Source organism: Etheostoma cragini, chromosome 21, assembly GCF_013103735.1.
Source record: "Etheostoma cragini isolate CJK2018 chromosome 21, CSU_Ecrag_1.0, whole genome shotgun sequence".
Lineage (NCBI taxonomy): Eukaryota > Metazoa > Chordata > Actinopteri > Perciformes > Percidae > Etheostoma > Etheostoma cragini.
Genome location: NC_048427.1, coordinates 3282005 through 3303121, shown reverse-complemented (window position 1 = coordinate 3303121; position 21117 = coordinate 3282005). Strand labels below are relative to the sequence as shown.

The window sequence follows — 21117 nt, the reverse complement described above, 5'->3', positions numbered from 1 at the left end:
GGGACTGGTTAGTTAAGGCAACAAAATGATTTGTTTAAGATATACAAAAAGCTCTCAGGACACTTCACAGAAAAAGAAAATGAGAGAAAGCATACAAATTACAGTGCATTACTCATCATAGTAATATGTAACAATGGTTAATGCTGTCAGCCTGAGCTGTTTGAGTCAGTATCGGCCCGATATCAGTGTCAGATCTGTGCATCCCTTACAGATATGTATAAAACATGCAGTCAAACATTTGCTGTGTGTGAGGTGAGCCACACTGACACAGTCCATAAAGTTGCTTAAGTAAATTACTCGTAAACATGTGGCAGAAATAACAGATTATTGAATTTGGCATTTATCCTGAAGGCGAAAAATATTTTGCCCATACTTGCTCTCAGCTATGACTGTTATTCTTTTATTTCAGCTAGATTGTAGTTGTAATATTTTCAAGCACACAGTCACCCCTCAACCAACACACACAAAACCTGTATTGCTTACATTATTATTTTAAGTTTGGCTTGATTTGACTTCCTTCTCTTGAATACTTGACGCTGATGTGGACTAACAGAAGTAACAAAGAGACAGTGAAGGTTTACTCATCAAGTCCATTTTCATATGCAGAACAGGATACTGCAGTACTATTACTGGTTTTTATTTCTGTTTTGTTATCTCATTTATTATTGTATGAAGTATAAATAACCATTTTGAAATAGATATGTGTTTTACTTTATGAGTCTCTTCTGTTTTAGACACAAATGCCCAAACTATGGAGATTGAATTTTAAAGGTGTAATGGTGTTATTGTTCATGATGACTCTCTTCCTTTTAAGTGTTTCTGGATCAAGCTTTAAAATCAAAGTGCCATTTTAAGTCTGAACAAACTTTCATTGATTTTTCAGAAGTCATTTTTGTCAGGCTAGTTATATTTTATTGTGTTTAACGATAGCATTTTTTCATAATTGTACTGATTCAGCAGTGACGAGGAAAACAATCAAAAAAGGAAGAAAAATACCAAAGCAACTGCACTGAAGTAAGCAACAACTTTAACTATGGCAGTGTTACCGGGTTAATAAATGTCATAATATAATGACAAGAGTGGTTAATTCCAAGAGGAGAAATAATATTAAAGAACATGAACTCAAATTGAATGTATTTTCTAAAATGACATAATCAATTCAACCATTTAATATACAATTCAGGAAAATAAATATGTAAAAAACATTTTTTCATAAAAAACAAAAACAAAAAAATAAATATAAAGAAATTACATTTCTGCTCCCAGCACAACTCTCTATTGCCTCCCCAAATGTCTCATTTTCATAACTATTCACAATAAGACAAGTTTTTCTTGGGCAGAAACTACATGCAAACATCTTTATGCATAAATGTTGTCAACTTCTAATACACATTCAGGCATGGGAGTGTTGCTTAGAAAATGGTGAACCTTTCCTTTATTGCTATCAGTGGCACCTGTGATTTCCCATCAATGACAGTGTGCTGTGAAAAGAGTCTATTGTTGAGGACTGGAGTTAACAAGGCACAGTGGGAACTCATCACATAATGATTGCAGCTATGGAAGCGTCTCACATGAATGCTATGCCCTGATTGTTAATTGAATCAGTCGCACCTGTGTTCGATGAGTCCAAATGTGTATTTCTGTTCATTTTGAGCACCTCGGCCTGATCCCACTTAATTACATGCGAACTGCAGAAATTGTATGTAAACTAAAAGTAGAAATATGCATGAGCTTAATTACAGAGCAAACAACCAATAAACAATGTAAAATGGTTCGGCCCTCTTAAGTAGATATTCTAAGGACTTGTGCAGCCCTAAAGGTGTTAAATTATGAAGTGGTTTCCCATAAATAAACTTGCATCACGACAGAGCTCATACTAATGGGAGGAGTAAATCAGGGCCGAGCCTGAAGAACAGGTTCCGCCGATCCACCAATCATTTAGCTTTGCTCCGCATCCGGAGCAGCAGCAGGTCTCTGCGCTCTGAGCCCACATCCATAGCCTTTCTCCTCTCTGCTAGTAATCATTTTAGTTGGTTTTATTTGAGCGGTGAGTCTGAGAATCAGAGTCCGGGTTTCGGTGATGGATGCTGCCGACAGAAGTGCCCCGGTGAGCCGGCTGGAGAGAAGCGGCCACACGGCGTTCATAGAGAGCGACACGCTGTACGTCTGGGGAGGTTACCAGGTAAGAACCGTCGCTGTGTCGTACCTGTGCAGGTAAATCTGCGTTTGTAGGTTTTCATTAGCTGTGTCACATCTGGGAACTTTGTCATTCAGTCACTCCAATTGTTAATACGCTTTTTTTTCTTCTTTAAATATCATGGTGAACGTAACGATGCAGGCTACCACTTTTCAATAATAACCTACTTTAATTGAGTTGCCAGTTTTAACATTTTACCAAAAAGTAATGCAATCTACAACAGTCGGGAAACCAACCCTGCGTTAATATAGTTCTGTTTTTGTTGACACTGTTTTGGAGGATGTTGTCGCCTAGAGTTTTTTTTTTTTTCGTGTGCAGCGCTGGAGGCTACATGTTCTGCCTGAGGATGAATCATGCTCAAGTTTAAAGAGCTGACGACATTATATTTCACTCTAATTTGCCTACTTAGTACGATTCCATGCATGCAGCAAATGAATGAAAGTTGATTGAGGTGTTCATAATATATTATCATAATTTGCCAGAAACCAATCAAAATGACCACATTGAATCATTGCACATTTTTATAATACCGTGTGAATTAAAACTTAAACCTCATAACTGACGGGATAATCTATTGCAGCTTTGATCAGTGTACCTAATGAACGGGCAACCTGAGGGTATGTTTTTGCACAGGGAGATGTTGACTTACAAAACGTGCAGGAACGCCCAACTTTACAGCAGAGAAGAACAAGTTTCATCAGAACATTTCTCAGATATATCTTGTTGCATCCCGATTGTTGCTATGGCATCCATCTACAGTTACAATTAAACCCTCAAATATGAAAAATGTTTGTGCTGAACATCACCCCACTTCACATCAAAAATCCTCTGGTTGCTTTAGAGTAGGCTACATGTTTTTCATTCTTCTTCTTCTTCCTTAACAGGTAGTTGCTGGAGAGGACGTCATGTTGCCCAGTGATGAGATATGGCTCTGTGATTTAGACAGCGGGACGTGGTAAGAATGTCGTTTATCGGTTGATATGAGCACTGTGTCACCTTGACATTAAAGCTGTGTTTGTTCTTTTCAAAAAAATGGTGCAAACAAGATACAATGATAGTGTGCAAAAGGCAAGGCAGCTTTATTTGTATAGCAAAATTCAAAGCGCTTTACTTGAAACATTAAAGTTCAGTTGAAAACCATAAAATATAGAAACTGATCAAAGACAAGATTTTCAGACGCTTGAGGGACGCTCTACAGTATTTGCCGTTGCTCTATAGGCTTACACGTAATCCACCCACAATCCTTGCTGTTCCTAGAACGGCCGGTCCAACTGGTCTGCCTAGAGTCGGGGGCGTCGGACTGGCGGAAGGGGACAGAGTGCCCAGGGCCCTCGTGTGAGGAGGACCCAAAGATACTAGAATGAATAGATGCAGTGAAAATAGAAAGTGCCTTTGTACAGGACCCAGGATTTTGTGCTACGCCCCTGGCTACAGTTACACAAACTCTCATTTTGAGTTTACATTTCCAAGTGTTAAACTGTCTCTTTCATAGTGCCCTTTTTTTCCCTTTTTGTGCCACAGGGAGCGGCGGGAGATCACTGGTGACAAACCCCCCGACTTATCTGGCTTCTGTGGCTCTCATCTTAACGGCACGCTCTACATCTTTGCAGGATGTGACCCCGTTGGACACACAAACCAGGTGAGGCGCTGTGGACTACCACAAGCCTGGGGCCTTGTTTGTAAAAGGAGCTGGCTCCTCTATTCATTATTACACTGAGCAAGGGTGTAGGGTTTCCTTCAGTGGACACAAAGGGGGGGGGGGGGCAAAAAGAGAATGTGACTATTTTGCTCATCTGTTTTGTAAAGGTCCTTGTGGTTAAACACCTAAAAGCAAAACTCTTAGCAGATGGGGACCCCTGGAATGAAATGTTATCCAACAGGGGTCCATGGTCTAATTTGTATCAGTTTAGGGGGTCTTCACCAAGGGCTCGTTCGAGATGAGCCAGCTCTGTGCAGGACCGATCACTGGCGGTCGCCTCCCAATGCGTTCTGGTTGAATTTGTGACCGACTTGATCTTGACTTGCTCTGACGTCACAAGCGCACGTGGGCAGCGATAACCTTACGAGATTGAGACGGCACCAGTTTTTAGAGCCAGGCTGCAAGACCCCCGGCGTGATGGGAAATGCACCGAAATGCCTCTCTGAAGATCTCAAAGGATTATGGGTGTGCAGATGTCATTTACATCACTTTTCACGCGCAGTACCATGAGCACCTTCCACGACCAACTGTCTGAAAATGTTGCAGTTATTCCCGTGTTTAAAAGCTTTAAATCCAACTTCTCAATGACCAACTTCTCCATAGAGGAGAGCTTGACTTGGCCTACATTCCTTAAAACATATTTTGAATGTCAGATATGAAGTCTGTCTTGTAGATCATGTCGAGCAGGGTGTGTACTTTAAAGTGCAGTTTTGCCAAGCTCATACCTGACTGTCCTCATTATCCAGCTTGATCATCTGGTCCGATGGCTTTCTGAACTGAGCAAAGGCATTTTATCAATGCTTTTAAAGAAGCTATTGAAACAAAGATGGCGTCGGATCAAGCTTTGTGTAATTGTCTGCTTTTTACACTAGGGAAATGTGGAAATCTTAACTTTTTTTTTTTTAGTGTTTCAGATCCTCTACAGTGATGCAGGTTTTGTATTTGAATTGAACTCCACTCTCCCTTCTTTAGATGTTCAGTGTTGACCTTAGAGAACAGAACTACTCGTGGAAGAAAGTGACAGACGCTAAGGGAACGACACCCTCACCGCGTAACAAACACTCCTGCTGGGTTCACCGAGACAGGTCAGTCCTGTCTGGAGGACATTGCACTACATAAACAACTCTATAATAATAGACAGCTGAGCTTTCTAGCAGCAGTTGACATCTTCAACATCGGGGGGGGGGGGGGGGGGGGGGGGGGAGATTTTCACACTTTCTGTACATTTCAAATCCCAGCTCTGCAGGAAAACAAATGTAGCTTCTGTAGCCTCCAAAAGGAGGGATATTTGGAAGGGCTGGTAAAGGAAATGTTTAAGGATGAGTGATGTCATCAAATATTTATACATTAGCTTTGTGAAGTGCATTAATATCTTTTTCTTGATGCAGATTAATCTACTTTGGTGGCTATGGATGTAAGACTATAGGGGAGGTACGAAACGCATCAACGTCAAGTTTCATCATGGCAGAGATGTCCTGGGTAAATGAGCTCCAATGTTGTGAACCAAACATTGCGATTGTTATTCCTGACGGATTTGCATGTTTGGTTCCCAAGATAATATTACAATCTTTTCTTTTTTTAGACCATAATTGGAAACACGTTATTTAGGTGCTGGGGCTGGAACAATGAAGTCAATGTTTTTGACATAGAGACAGCTACGTGGAGCATGCCAGAGACACGGGTGAGTGAAACATGATTTCATGTCTAAAGGTTGGTTAATACAAGGCTTAAAATGTATGACGGCACACAATTCTGTACCAAATGCTCTTGTGTGTTTTTACTTTTGGACACAATTTTCTTATAAACTTACTGTATGCATGTTTTTTTTCTCTCCCCATGTCCAGGGTCCCGCTCCTGGCCCTAGAGGCTGCCATGCCAGCGCCCTTCTGAGGAACAAAGGTTACATCTCTGGTGGCACGGTGAGTTGGCTTGACATTGCTAAGGAAGCTTGTATACACAATAATTTAAAACCGCATATGGCCTATAGCCCCAAATATGTGGACACTTACAAAATCTATGAAGAAATGGTTTTGATTACATGACTGGCTGTTCTGTGAATGTTTGTCTGCATACTGACGGCTGGGACGCTTCTGACCATGTCAATAGGCAGCAGCATTTTGACCGTGCACACTCAGTGTTGTAATGAGTTACAGGACAAATCCTGTGTAAAAATAAAAACCTAGTTGCTGAGCTAGGTTACTGGTTGCACGGCGATTGTCTGGTTGTTACAGTTTTACGAAGATGGCGCCCGCCTGTACTTTAAAAAAAAAAAAATTTAAAAACTTTTTTAATAAATTCTGTACACTTGTAAAGTTCTCGATGCTTCAATGTACACGTAGATACCGTCATTATGCTACAAAGTGTGGTGCTTTTTGAGTCTTTTTTTAGTGGTCTAGAAATAGTAGTTTTTTTTTTTTTTTTTTTCTTGTGCCCAGGCAACTAGCTAGCAGTATAAGCTAATTGGCACTATGCACTAAAACTAGTCACATTCCATAAGCATGATAACCTATCCCAGAGAACACCGACTCTGTACACCTGTTTTTAACCCTTAGGTTCATTTTGTGCCGGATTTGTCCTAACACTGTCAGGACTTGACTCTACTTAAACTATTTCTCTCCTTTTTTTTCTTTCTTCTTTTTGCAGGAAACTGCAGAGTTGGACATGTTCTGCTTAGATCTGGAAACATGGATGTGGACCAAATTGTAAAACTTCTAAACTCTTTAACTGATTCTATAACCTTATTATAGAGGGCATCTTCTTGCCAATGATGTACTGACCTCTGTTGCTTTCTCCTACTTTCCACCAGTGACATCCCAGCATCCTGTGCACCACTAGGGCGCTCCATGTTTACCATGACGCCCACGTCCGATCACACGCTCTTCATATACGGAGGTCTAGGCACATACGGAAACACTCTCAGTAAGTGCTGGTCACAGAATTAATAAATCTGTAATTAGCTCTGCATGCTCAAAGGCCTCTCTGCCCCATGGATGGAAAATGGTTAAACAAGATGAAAAACGACCACACAGATCTGCAAAACCACCACAGAGACAAATCTACAAATAAATGGATAAAACAAACCACCACAAAATGAAGCATGCTCGGGTTTTGGGTCTTTGTGGTTAACTTTCCAAAAAGAAATATTAACCACAAAGGCTTTTGCCCTAGAAGAATCAAACATTTTATCTGCATCTTATCTTAATCCTTCAACTGTCTGTCTTGGAAAAATGTGCCAAACGTTGAAGGACTTTATTTCTTTATAAATTGTGGAAGAACATTTTGATTATCAGGAAACACTAAAACAAATAACATTGCTGCTGCAGTGGTGTGCTTTCCTGAAATGAAGCTCTCTGTGGTCTGACTTTTTTTTTATCAACAATCTATCTCTGCTAGATGATGCCTGGCAGTTTAACACACAAAAAAGAGAGTGGAACAAGAGAACTCACCCACACCAGGACAAGCCCAGGTAATTAACACTAGTATTTGTTATTCTTTATTTTTAATGTAGGGTATGGCTCGTGTTTTAAAAATGTATTCACCCAAATGTGCGTCTTCCTCAGAGTGTGTCACACAGCGTGCCTGGGAAATGACAACAATGTCGTTGTGTTCGGGGGAAGCAGCAACATGGTCATTGTCATGGACTCGGTATGTGATTTTAGAAAACTTTTTTTTTTATACATTTACAACTTTCATCAGACAATAATAGAAATAAAAAAAAAGTTCCCCCAAACTGAAAGCTTTGTTAGGTCCACAACAAGTTCTTGGCAAATCAAATGTTTCTGTTAGGATTTTTATCAGCGAACACTTGGCTTTTAAACCCTGAATTCCTTCTGTTATGTTATTCGTCATGTGAACCAATTATAGCGCCGATCATGTGTTTCATAAAGAAAGCTTAAGGGATGTAAGGACTCAAAGTTTGAAGTGCACACACATTGTGGTAATGGTTCACATGTTAAAGGTCTGTCTTTATTTTCTTTAAGGGCAGACCAGGGCTAAATTACTGAAATGTTTCAGTTTGACAACTGAATCATAGAAAATATTGCCACATTTGTAAAACACTGAAATCTGTTGAGGAAAGGTTAAGAAATACCAGTTTACAGCTTTAGAAGTTATGTTTACAATGTTAAAAATCTCAGATTTGCCCGGTAACATGCTAATATTATTGGCACGTAATACAAAGGTGAGGTTTAATGGAAGGTTGCAGGTATTTTATCATTAAGAATGAATTAAGAATTTTATGTGACAGCCTGAGGAAAAGTTAAGGAATTGCACAAATCATAGGAGTTCATCCTGTGAAAACTATGCACACCTGGAGAAACTTTATGCCAATCCATCCAGTAGCTGTAGAGATGTTTTCAGTCTGGGCCACTGACCTTACATCACCAACCTTTAGTTTATTTTTAGGCTGAATATTTGAGAGAAGGAAAAATAATACCCATATTTCATCTGTCAGCCAGGCTCATGTGATTTATTGTCAAACATCTTTTATCAGGTGGCTGTTCTGGTGGCTCCTTCAGATAATCACTGCAGAGATGTGTTAATTTTTCAGACTGAGCCGTACGCCCTCTTCAGGTATGTTAAAACTCCACGTATCTGCTTTTGAATTCATATTTTGTTACGTGTGTCATGTCGCATTGCTTACTTTCTGTTGGTGTCTCTCGCCGCACTTTGTGTGCATAGAGCGTGCCAGTCTGCACTTCCTCTGTTCACGCATGATTAAGCAGTTTTAACAAAGTCCAGATTTTTTTTTTTCTCCAAATGCTATTTATACACTTGCCCTGTGGGACGTGTGTGTGTGTGTGTGTGATGCAGGAGAACATAGTGTTATGCTAATGAGCTTTACCATATTAGGTATGCTTGGGCGGTGTCTGTGGCCTGATTATGTGACATGGACTTTAATGACCCACTTGAGATTAAATTGTCAAGGTGTGGTATTGTGGTCATTTAATCCCTGGAACACTTTGTGATGATTTTCGGTCACCAATGGAAATGTTTTGTATAATTTTTGTTCTCAAATGCTCAGGGTATGGTCAAGTTATAAGTCAATATTATTTGAAAGAAATGACGCTTGGGGAAAGGTATTAGACTTCATCTTGCTAGGAACATGACTTGGGGTGCGGGAGGACTGCATTGCATTCCATTCATTACTGCAGAGAAACTTCATCTGCCTTTGCTGCCACAGACGGTAGCTGTACACGGCCTGGTAATGATGGCGCTTGGTGAAAGGGGAAAATGTAATGGAGTTCATCCTGCTGGGAACATGACTGCATTTAATGTCATGGTAATCATCCCGTAACTCTCAATTTCAACCTCATTGTGGCTCTACAGTTAAAGTCAGAGGATCACCAAAGTCGGGATTCATCCTCTGGGCAACATGAATGTATGTCTGAAACTGAATCACAATATATCAAATGTTTAGTCTGCAACAAAGTGGTGAACCAACTGACATTGCCAGCTCTAAATCCCCTTTTAAAATGAGCTTCTTGCAGCCAACGGGACCATGTTATTGTGGCAATGCTGGTTATCAGCCCACTGATGGTTGAAAGTGAAATATCTCCACTATTACATGACTTGCCATTAAATTTGGTCCATACATTTGGGATTGACAGAGGGATGAATCCTAAAAAATGGCAGTCTGGGAAATGTTAGAAACTAGGTGAGGTAGATTTATGGGTGTTCGGGGGAAAACTTACTCAAAATACGTTGACAAATTGTGTCATAGGGTTACATAAATTGTAATACCAACCTTTGCCAAACCATCCACACGCTGCGATGCGGAGGAGGGTCTGGTGAGTCCACAAAGCATTCTGCCATGGGGAAAACACATGCTCTGGTATACTGGCATTTCTTTGAACCAATCGCAATAGTCTTGGGCGGTGCTTGGGGCCGGACGGAGCCACTGTAAAAGACGCTGAGTGAGAGGGAACTCAGTCTAGCTAGTTGTTTCAATTTACCCTGCAGAGATCTGAGGAGCGGTTAACAGTATCCTCATAAATCCAGAGTTTAGAATTCCAAAAAAAGCGGAAATAAACGGAAATTGGCAAAATACATGGATCCGGCAGAATTTCCTGTGACACTGGGGCAATCGCGAACTTTGCAACCAACTGTAGGGCCATAAACGTATGAATAGCCTGTTGGATAAGTAGTGCAACTGGTTGTCTTACTTATCCAACTGTATGTTTTGTCGGAGACCGGCTACAGACTGTACACACTAGAACAGTTTTAGAACGGCTGTTTTTCTTTCTTCTCTAGATTGTGTGAAGACTTCATAGGAAGAAACCCCAAGTTGTTTGGGAAGTATCTGGACTGGCTTCCATCAAAGATCCATCACAAAATCAACAAGCGAGTGGCTTTTTTCTCTGCTATGACGCCTGTTCTTACAGCCTGACGAGGACTGGTTTAATAGAATCTGAGCCAGTCGATTATTACAGAACTTAGTTTTGTTGAGTAGGCCTATTGTCAATTTTTGTGTTCTAATGATTTAAAAAAAGTTTCATTGTTTTAACTTAAGTGTATTTTGTACTTTTTTTTTTTATAACTATTTAGATTTGGTAAATTTTACTTGTAGAGATTTGATGTGCAATCTGTTATTTGAATAAAGATATATTTTGTATAGAACTTTAGTGGTTATTGGAAATGTTACATTTACTACTACAAGGACTGTATTTCTGAGGTACTTGTCCTGTCGTTTAAGTGTTTCCATTTTTTTAAAACTTTGACTCCATCACACTTCAGCTGCAAATATTGTAGTTTTTACTCTACGTTTATGGTCGTTGTGCAGATTCACATCTTAAGTAAAACTAAATACACAACTTCTACATGAGTATTGCTGCTTTTCCCAAAAATAAAAGATCAGTATTCCTTCCACTGCACTACATTTTCCTAAATGAACAATTTGGTAATCATTGGGCATAAAATGAATGATCTTCAGTCATCATACACAAATGGTTAAATATTCAACTTTTAATCAAATCGGCCTAAATGATTTACTTTCTGAATAATCAAGTTTTAGTAACTCATTAACCTTTTTTGGTCATTTAACTGCAGGACATAACTCACTTGACTGCCTCTGTTTCTGTAAGGAATGCGCTTTACTTGGACGTGTACTTCCTGAGAAATATCGTAAAAAGCTATAGGTTTAAAATTTCTTTTTTGTGTAAATGTATTCTCTCTGCTTTACTATTGTGTTTCTGTTACAGACACTTCTCTTCCCTTAAGTGAAATCTCACTCTGACTAATCTAATTTTTCAAGAACCTATGACCACACCACTACCTCTCTACTTTAGTTCAAAATCGTAACCGGGGGGGGGGGCAAAGCCAAACCGTTAGAGGGAATATATTTTGTTTTTTTCATTTGTAAAAGCTGATTTTAAAGAGTCTTGATTGTTGACAGTCCCAGGGCATCTCGTGCTGGAGGAGGACCATCTTGTTTCACACGGGCCGGACGTAGTTAGCAGGGAGCATGCCCCGATGCCCCGTGCGCTGGTTGCATCCGAACATCCACCCTTCATCTATCGGCTCCACGTCTAAGAGCAGGTCGCCTTCCTGCAGAGAAACTTCATCTGGCTCCGCTGCCACGTAGCTGTACACAGCCTGGTAACGTTTCTGTGGAGTTGAATCAAACACACACACAGGAAATGAATAAACAGACACTGGCATTCAACAAAGAGTCCAAACCGATGGATTTGAATTTCCCAACTGAGTGAGGCTTACACACTCATGCGACAAGTGCAGGAAGAACATGACTAAAAAGCTAAACTATTATTACACCACAAATGAAGAACATGTAAACGAATTAAGTCTGAAAAACATTTATATTACAATTTAAGGTACCACGCACAAATGCATGCCAATGTCAAAGTAAGAGGACATCCTCGTCTTGTACTTTTGAACTTCTGTGTCCTGTTGTGGCGGTTTTGATAGCTTGAGGCTCCTTAGTACGAACTGCAGAAAAAGTCCTTAGAAATCCAAATGGTGGAAAGTATTGAAAAATGCATCAATTTTTCCTTGCAGCCCATGCTAAGGGGAGACACCAGGTGAAATGAAGTAGAACATATCGCCATGAAACTTCCAAAGTTGATTACCGACATTGCATTACAAATTGTCTTCATTTTTATGTTTATTTATGTAAATGAGGCTACACAGAGGCATTGTCTAATTGCGCTAAAAGTAATTCAAAGATTTTAATTTACATTATTCTCAATGCAAGTTGAAAAATTACATTATTTATGCAAAGTAGCACATATTTATTTAGACAATGCCTAAATTGCCTAATTAAACAAAAGTTCTTAAAACTTGTAGTACAAAACATATTGTCTTAAAGTAAGTAATGCTTCATGGAGATATCTGTTAGTCAAAATCTTTTCTTCACCTCCCTTGTAGTCTCGCTCGTTGTCTTCGGGTCTAATTTGACCACTTTTTCAACAAGTTTCTATATCAGAAATTTGGGTTTCTTTCTGTCCAAAAAAGTAACGTGGATGGTTTCCTACAATGTTCCTCACAAGTTTAATAAACAATCAGTTTACTACTTCAATTGAATTTGGGTGTTTTATGTACATTTTTTGCATTTGGAGAAAAAAAAAATATGATAAAAAAACTTGTGTGCGACTAATGTAGAAAAATGTCAAAAGTTGACTAAAATGTTAAAAATGTTGTTTTTTTTAACGTGAAAAAAATACCAAACAAAGTGACAAATGTTAAAAGCTTTGAAAGTTTGGGGGAAAAAACACAAACATTTCAAAAGTTTGACAACTTTTTCAAAAGGCTCAGAAAAAGTCTTAAAGTGACAAAAACATCGGGGAGACACACAAGTGTCAGAAAGGACAACCAAAACGTTGATAAAAGGTTTTTTATTTGAAATTTTGACTCAGAAAAACTAAAATTTGCAGGTCGGCGGGGAGATAATACGAGGGTTAACATGGGCTGATACCGATTTCAGTATTTTTCAATACTTTCCACCATTTGGGTTTCTTACGACTTCATACATTATAGAGGAGCCTTCTGTGAGTGATAAACGTTTGTCAGATCTTCTGTTGCAACGCGCATACTACAGTATATGGATGTTGAAGTGTCCAGATACTTTTGGCCCCATAGTGTATGTTAATGTATTAATCCTACCCCTCCACCAGGTGGTGCTACAGCAGCAGGACACATCTGTCCGACCGGCTGACTGAATCTCTCAGGGTTGGATGGTTGTTCTTCATGGTCTACACACACACACACACACACACACACACACACACAAACACAATACAAAAATATACTGTTAAATACAGTTATTTAGAGGAGTGTGACTCAAAAAGTGTAAGGGTGTTTCTTACCTTGTCTGTTCTCAGGAGGAGGTGCGTCACTTCGAATCCTGCTCTTCTCAAAATCTTCGTGGTACTTTATCTGCACACGCAAGCAGCCACACGTGCATGTTAAACCACAATCTGACTGACAGCCTCACTATTTTAGGAGGTGCTGAGACATGATGAGGGGGGTTAATGATATGAAGGCAACCGTTTTAGTAGAGAAGAAACATACTTTAAGCCTCTGTGTCTGTCTGATTCGGTGCATTTTACTTCCTCAAACTTTACAGAAACAAGAAGATAAAATTTACAAATATTTTTTTTTTTAACGAGTAATGTTAAATATCTACAGCAAAATGTTTTAATCATTCAATATGAAAAAGTTTGAAAATTCACTTTATTTACTTCTTGGACACTTTGACCTTCTATGCAGAGTTTTGATGAGAAGTCCTTTCCAGATTGTTTTTGTTTTTGTTGCTATTTTATTTCTCCTCTGAGTTACTACTGATATTTTTAGATTTTTAGAAGAAAAATCAGCTTGCTGTGTCTCCAACAGACCTCAGGAGGAGCAAACACATAGAGGATGATGTAAAAAGCTTCTGAGAGAGAGAAAGAAAGTAAGAAAGAATAGGGTTGGAGAGGGTTGGAGAGAGGGAGAAATAAGGGAGGAAAGGACAGAAAGAAAGAAAAAGAAAAAAGAAGGAAGCTCCCAGGGGAAAAGGAAGTTAGCAGCTTTTGCCTTTTTCACATGCAGCTTATCACCCTTCATTCCTTTCTGCAACCAGAGCTCTCAAGAGACAAAAAAGAGAAAGTGTGTGTGTGTGTGTGTGTGTGTGTGTGTGTGCGCGCGCGCGCGCAGCAGACGTTCACATTGTGTCCACAGCTGAGAGTCTTTGACCATATAGGGCAGCTGGTCCTCGGTGGACCAGGAGAAATGTCTGAAATGCGTCTCTGCAGGATCTGAGCTGTTCCCCACTCTATTCCTCTCTGCTCCTGTCTCAGCTTGTAAAGCACCAGTCCACAAATCTACCAACATGTTATTGGACTGGGATCTTTTCCTGTCCTATCTCAGGGGAATTGGCTCGACTTGATGACACATACTGCTTGTTTTTTGTCCCCTATGTAAAAAACGTTAAAAAAAAAAAAAAACTAACTGTGAAGTGAAATTAAAGATTTGTTCTCTGAGTTCTGGTATGATGTGATGTACAAGGTTGATGTACAAAAAGATATGTGAGTTGAATCTGCATGACAAGATTAGAGGAGAGAAAATGTGTTGTTTTGTGATTGGTTTGAACCGAGCTGTTAAGAGTTACTTACGTTGCTGATCTGGTCTTGCGTCTTCTTCACTCTCTGCATCTCCGGAGTGTCGACCACCACGCTGAAACCTTTCCCCTTGTTCTTCTCAAAGTCCTCCTTGTAAAGAGCCTGCCATTTGAATAAACCAATCTTATTTTAGAGGAATAGTTCAATATTTATGGGACATACATTTATTTGCTTTCTTGCCGAGAGTTGTATGAGAAGATGAATCCTTTTTTCATGTCCGCTACATATATGGAGCTTCAAACAGCAGCTGGTTAGCCTAGCTTAGCATAAAGACTGGAAACAGAAGGAAACAGCCAGCCTGGCTCTGTCCTAAAGTTATACAATCTGCCTTAAAGCTCTTCTTAAGATCATGTCTTTTTAGGGATATCAATTTTTTACCATTTCCAGTCTTAATGCTAAGCTAGGCCCCCCGGCTGCTAGGTTAACCTGTAGCTTTACATTGAGCAGACAAACCTGAGAGTGGTGTCAACTTCCCATCTCACTCTCAACAAGAAAGCAAAGATTGCTGACAAGTTTAGGTTAAACACACAACTGCAGTGAAACATTTTTATCAAATTATATATTAATGTTACATTTAGAATTCATGCATAATTGTATCCTTCACAGAGAGTTATAAGCTGCATTCATGGTGTGTCTTTAGTTTAATGCCATCTCGCTGTTACAGAATATTAAGTAATGGCAACCTGGTCTCACGCCAGTTTGTGAAATGTCCACGTAATTTTGATTTATTATGACGTGTACATGTCACAATTTTCAAACGTAACCATTTCACGAACTGCCATGACACGGGGCTGCTCTGGGCGACGAAATCAAACGCCACACAGGAGACAGTGACAACAACTCGTACCGGTACACAATAACGCAGAAAGGAACTGAACAAAAGTCCTGTGTTGTTTGACTCGACCAACCTCCCTGCGCGGATTTTTGGATTTTCAATTTTACCCGCTACCGTAATCGTTCTGAGATCACAAAATAGGCTTCCCATTGAAATACATCACTTTCAAATTTGTAATCAACACACAAAAATAAGGACATTAACATGATCTGTACACGATACTATAGATCAAATAAAGTGAGAATTTCACAAAATGCCATGAGACTGGGCTGGTAATAGACACATTGGCAGCAACAATATATTCAACATAACCTGAATGCAGCATTTGATTAAAAAAAATTAAAAAAAAGATTTAACAAGCAAGTTTACATTAATTAAGGGACATATTTTTATAAAAGTGCATGCAGACACACACTTAAACACATACAAAGTTAGAGGTTGGAAAGTGACATCTAAAACTTTGACGAAGTGTTATGACTACAGAGATGCATGGTTATTTAGAGCTTTTTGATTATTCGATGCTCTGCGGTTTTTGAGGCCAACCAGACATACGTGACTGATCTGGTCTTGCGTCTTCTTCACTCTCTGCATCTCCGGAGTGTCGACCACCACGCTGAAACCTTTCCCCTTGTTCTTTTCAAAGTCCTCCTTATAGAGCGCCTGTAAATTGTGATTCATCAGGATTTAAGTCACTCAGCCTTTGACTTGATCCCAGTGGTGTCTACTTCTCAGCCCAAAAAGTGGATATTTTCCAAAATGACAAAAAGTAGATTAAATATTCTAAAGGGAGAACGCACACTTTTACTAAATGTGATTCACAAATAAACAAACACACACTTGCTGTCCTTTAACCCTTGTGTTTTCTTCTCCCGGGTCAAAAAGATGAACACTTTCCCCTTTTTTTTTTACTTACTACCACTTGTTTTACACTACTTTTTTGAATCCATGGTCAATAACCCTCATTTGTATAGAATTATACCATAATAATTAAAGCAAAAATATGAATTATTTTGACTAACAGTTAAGATCAGATCAGTATTTTGAACGGATGAGTTTGGTCAGAATACTGATTTGAAACCATGTGAATTTTCAGCCAAAATTCAGTGAAAGTGATCAATTGTATTTGTATTTGCGAAGAACATTGCATGGAATCCATCCTTTTTGTAGTAATTTGGTTAAAAAGAATGCCATGTTTTTGATATAAACATTTTTAAAAGGGGTCAAATTTGACCCGAGGACAACAGGAGGGTTAAACAGCTTTTGGTCAATATTCCTTGTAACTTTAGGCCCAGTTGCAAAATTCAACAAAGCCAAAATGTTTACTTGAAAGTAAATCAGAGATACACACACATTGCGCGCGCGCACACACACACACACACACAGTGAGTCATGTTCTTGCTATGAGGAATATGCTTCCTCGGTAAGAGAGCTTGACTGCAGAGACTTTTATGGTTATAAACAATGAACTGGTTTGGACGAGACGACTTAGAGCAAAGAAAGAGAGAGTGAGAGAGAGAGAGAGAGAGAGAAAAAGAGACAGAAACAGGAAACTTCTGGTGTATATTAGTTCTTGATGTTATCATAAAAATCATGTAGCATAATACCTGATAGTTTAAAAGGCTTTTAACCCAAAATTAAACTTGCAATTATGAAAGGAGAATGGGACCGCGGCTGAGTCGCGTCGAGCCGAGGCAAGGCGAGTCGAGCAGGTACCATTAATGGAAAAACGCCATTTGTCTGTCAGCAGGACCACGGGAAAACTAATGGCATGGCAATGGCATGGCCGAGGCCGAGGCCGGCGCTCTCAGAGTGCCCTTCTGGTTTCCCCCGTGAAGAGTTGTCTATGGGTCCCAGCAAACACCCGTGCTAATATATATATTGTGTGGGGTTTCGTAGTGCACAATGACAACTACACTTTCAATAAACAGGATGATGGTGATGAATTTTTTTTGTTGCAAAGAAACCAAAGAGTTACATAACAAGCTGCAGCTGCACAATAATGGATTAGTTAAACCTTTGCCTTTCAGGTGGTAGCGATCCGTTGAGAGTCTCCAGGAGAAAGGCAGGAGCTGATTAACCTAGTTTAGGTATAGGACTTGAAACCGGTGGAAACAGCTAGCCTAGCTCTTTTTCAAAGTAAAAGAAGAATAGCGATGCAAACAGCGGGCCATTAGGCACATAGACATTTCAACAAGTGCAGAATCCGAATCAGATGGGGTTTTAGTGCCAAGTAAGTTTTTTAACACATGCAAGGAATTTGCCTTGGTGTTGTTGGTGCACGTCACACATTCTCCACATGGAATGGAAGAGTGCTATACTAATCAGATTTTGTCGTTCAGTTTTATACACAGTTTGGCAAGTGAGATAAATTTAAGAAAGACAAGAAAAATGCAGCATTTAAAGTACCAACTGACAATTTGAGATGTAGCCAAATGTTTGCTGGGTAAAACAAGCTTGGCCCCCAAATGTTGAGTAACAAGACAATCGCTGAAGTTAGATTCACACTGTAAAGGAATCTCTTTCATTTCGTGACATGGAGGACTTAACCCTTTTCGGTGATCAGGTTAATTTCCTGGCTTGAACAGTGTGATGAGATTAGAGATTAAGAACAGTGAAGGCATGAAAAGGAGCTTGAGTGGATCCAAGGCCACAGTTGAAACTGAAAGGAAGAAGAGCTTTATGCCTTTACACCTTATAAAGCTCAGATCTTTGGTCAGGTTGTTTGAGTCAAATCTCAGATCTTTATCAAAGTCAAGCTTGCGTGTTCTCATTTTAGTATTCTGCCAAAGGGCTCATTTGACTCGATTAAAGGAATCCAAATGTCCTGAGTGGTGTGTCCTCGTCTCCTGCTGTGAGACAGAATGAGAGCTAAGTGAAGGAGACAGATGAAGAAGGGAAGATATACCGAGTAATGACAAGGAGATTAGGACGAGTGTCTCTGCCGGTGATTGAAAGCATTGACGGAGTAGGAGTGATAGCAGACACAGAGGACTGATCTGTGATTGGTCTATTAGTTTTAGACTGCCGGGGGACTTCCTTTGACAAACTGAGCTCCTCTCTCCTTTATCTTTCCATTTGTGTGAATCCATGTCCCAGAAATGCTTTTTACTAACCTAACTCTGGGGAGTCATTCCCTAGAGTCCTTAAGTTCTTTTCCCCCAGCATGTTTCCTTGGATCAGGGAGGCTCCAAAATCACGGTTGCAGCTGGTCACGTGGTCCTGCTACACGTCCTGCGATGCCCTGCTACACCCTGCCATGTCCTGCTGTGCCTTGTAATGCCGCACAGTGCCCTGCTATGCCATGAGCTACTACAAACTACTAAATATTTAGTCACTATTCCACTAACTTTTATTATAACTGTTATTACCACTCTTTATTCCACCCCCGATCGGCCCGTCAGACACCACCTACCAAGAGCCTGGGTCTGTCCGAGGTTTCTTCCTAAAAGGGAGTTTTTTTTCTTGCCACTGTCACACTGTTGCTTGCTCTGGAGGGAACTACTAGAACTGTTGGGTCCTTGTTAATTATAGGGTGAGGTCTAGACCTACTCTATCTGTAAATTGTCTCGAGAAAACGCTTGTTATGAATTGATACGATCAATAAAATTGAATTGAATTGAAATGCTCTGTAGGCGTCTCACCTGGCTGTTGAGCATGCTCTGTTGTTTGAGACGCAGATTCTCGGGGGTGTCGGCCACTATGGTGAAGGAGGTTTTTGGGTAATGCCTGAAAGAAGAGAAACATCCCATCAGAAATAAACAAGGACCAAAAGCTCCCAAAGAATGGCAAATTTAAACTGCTTCTGGCTTTTTTTCTGTGAACTTAGACCTCTCCTTAAAAAGGTACAAACACAATATGGAATGTAGATTTGTAATAATACCATGTTGTGTCTACATGTTGTAGCTGTGGTCACGATTTTGTGATGAAATCAAACTACAAGCTCATTCAGAATGGCTTCCACACAGAAGGTTTTTTTGAACCGTTGTAAGCATCAGGATGATCAGTGTGGTGTAAACACTCACATACTGCAGTAAGGCTTCTTCTCAAAGCCTTTGTAGGTCGTCATGCTCAGGGCCATCTTGCATACCTCGCAGCTGAAACAACCTTTGTGCCAATACTAGAGGAGGCCAAAATAAGAGATATGTGTCAGCTATTTAGAATTCTTTTTTCCAATTTGCTGATTTTTTGAAGGTGGAGAAGTCAGGTTTCTTTAGCATCGCTGGGCAGAGATTCGATAATAACCTTACAACTTAATATAATGTGAGTCTTCTGAGCGAAAACCAAACTGCTGCACCTCCTCTTGGCTCTGTTTTCAGGCTTTATAAAACACAGGTCATTATTTTCTCTTGTCTGAGATGCAGAGAAAATGTTGCTGATCATTTAGCCTTCTGCTAACTGTGGCCAAAGGCTCACAGCGGTGGCTAAGTCTATGTCTACGGTTAGCAGAAGGCTAAACTATTATTATCTCTCAAACGCTATGCCGTTATTTTATTCAGATACATCCACTTAAATCCCAGTATGTCACGTTAAATAATTAGTATTACATGGGAATGATTGTTGTTTAGTTTGAGGCTTATAAACACTATTCTGTGTACTGCCAGTTGCCAGATTAAGGTACTCCAACTCCCCCAGTTACCTGTTAACATCTCTGACCAATAAAAGACAATGTTGGTGCACAGGCTGATTCAATGAAATTCCACAATAAAAGGGTTTACGCTGTGACCATTGCAGTTTAGGCATCATCTTAAATTTAATTCAAAAACACTGTATTGATCAAATTATGTTGCTTTGAATGGGTTATTACTACTATTACTCAGAGTGTTTTTGTCGTTAACTTGTTGTAGTTCACATCTTGATTAACTGATAACACACACACACACACACACACACACACACACACACACACACTGTTTATGCACTGTACGGTTTGTTTCTGGCTAATGTTTGTCTTCCGGATGTGGGTTCTCTCCTCATCACTCCCTAATGTTATTTCCAAGTGACTTTTTGTGAACATGCATGGGTAGTTAGCCACATAATCAGCCAGATAATTTCATAAAGTTGTCACAGAGAGGATAAAGTGGCATTAAATGCAACATTATTTGTCAAAATTAGATGTGTGCCGTCAATACAACAAATAGTCTTACTAAACAACCAAAGTATACATCACATAGGAGAGAAAGACTTCTGCCTGTCTAGTACTGACCAGTTTAATACTTTAAAAGCAATTTAACGACTTGCAATGTATTTTGATTTCAATTACTGAATCAAATAAAGTCAGTAGATTTTTTATTTCACTTTCATGTGAAGTCTGCAGCACAGAACATACAACTGATTTAACCAAAGAGCTCCAATGATATTCAGATGAAGAGTTATATAGTAGCCTATGAATAAACAATCCTAGCCTACACAGAAATATTATAGACTAAATATCTAGGTATATCAGTGAAATTTGTAATATCAAAGTGATATTTGGATAGTGAATGGGGTTAGATTTGCATAAACTTACCTTATCAAGGCAATTAATTTTTTCTGTGGGATAAACTGGCTTATTGCATCTTCCACAGGGCGGATTCATGATCGCGCAGGGATTCCTCTCACCAAAAAAACAACAACTTACTTATAAAAAAAAGTGGCAAAAACCAATATTTCCTAAATTAAGTACAGACTGTGATGGACAGCGGTACACAAAGTGCTCTCGTCTTCTTTTCTTGCAGGCATTCAATTAATATAGAGACGCGACATCAAGGCGAGGAGGAGTCACTTAATACAGACT

At 39.6% G+C, this 21117-nt stretch overlaps 2 protein-coding genes across 5 annotated transcripts in view; one reads left to right on the top strand and one right to left on the bottom strand.

Moving 5' to 3' along the window:
• Positions 1-21117, bottom strand: part of LOC117936741 (LIM and SH3 domain protein 1-like) — a 22604-nt gene extending 1487 nt beyond the window's left edge. Inside the window, exons 1-9 of one of the 4 annotated variants that reach the window (XM_034860098.1) lie at positions 20851-21117; positions 19367-19461; positions 18986-19070; positions 15897-16004; positions 14504-14611; positions 13217-13286; positions 13014-13102; positions 11325-11501; positions 3676-3684 (exon numbers count right to left, since the gene is read on the bottom strand). In XM_034860098.1, the coding sequence (XP_034715989.1) occupies positions 11328-11501; positions 13014-13102; positions 13217-13286; positions 14504-14611; positions 15897-16004; positions 18986-19070; positions 19367-19461; positions 20851-20919 (798 nt within the window). In that variant the 5' untranslated portion in view covers positions 20920-21117 and the 3' untranslated portion in view covers positions 3676-3684; positions 11325-11327. Of the gene's footprint in view, positions 1-3675; positions 3685-11287; positions 11502-13013; positions 13103-13216; positions 13287-14503; positions 14612-15896; positions 16005-18985; positions 19071-19366; positions 19462-20850 lie in introns of those variants that run through there. The other 3 variants (XM_034860097.1, XM_034860100.1, XM_034860099.1) reach the window with 3 other exon arrangements.
• LOC117936740 (kelch domain-containing protein 1-like) lies at positions 1867-10509 on the top strand. The gene is made up of 13 exons (XM_034860096.1): positions 1867-2182; positions 3082-3152; positions 3719-3836; positions 4869-4981; positions 5285-5375; positions 5479-5577; positions 5741-5815; positions 6540-6598; positions 6703-6815; positions 7290-7362; positions 7457-7541; positions 8389-8468; positions 10149-10509. The coding sequence occupies exons 1-13, from the start codon at positions 2081-2083 to the stop codon at positions 10282-10284; spliced, it is 1215 nt and encodes a 404-aa protein (XP_034715987.1). The 5' UTR covers positions 1867-2080; the 3' UTR covers positions 10285-10509.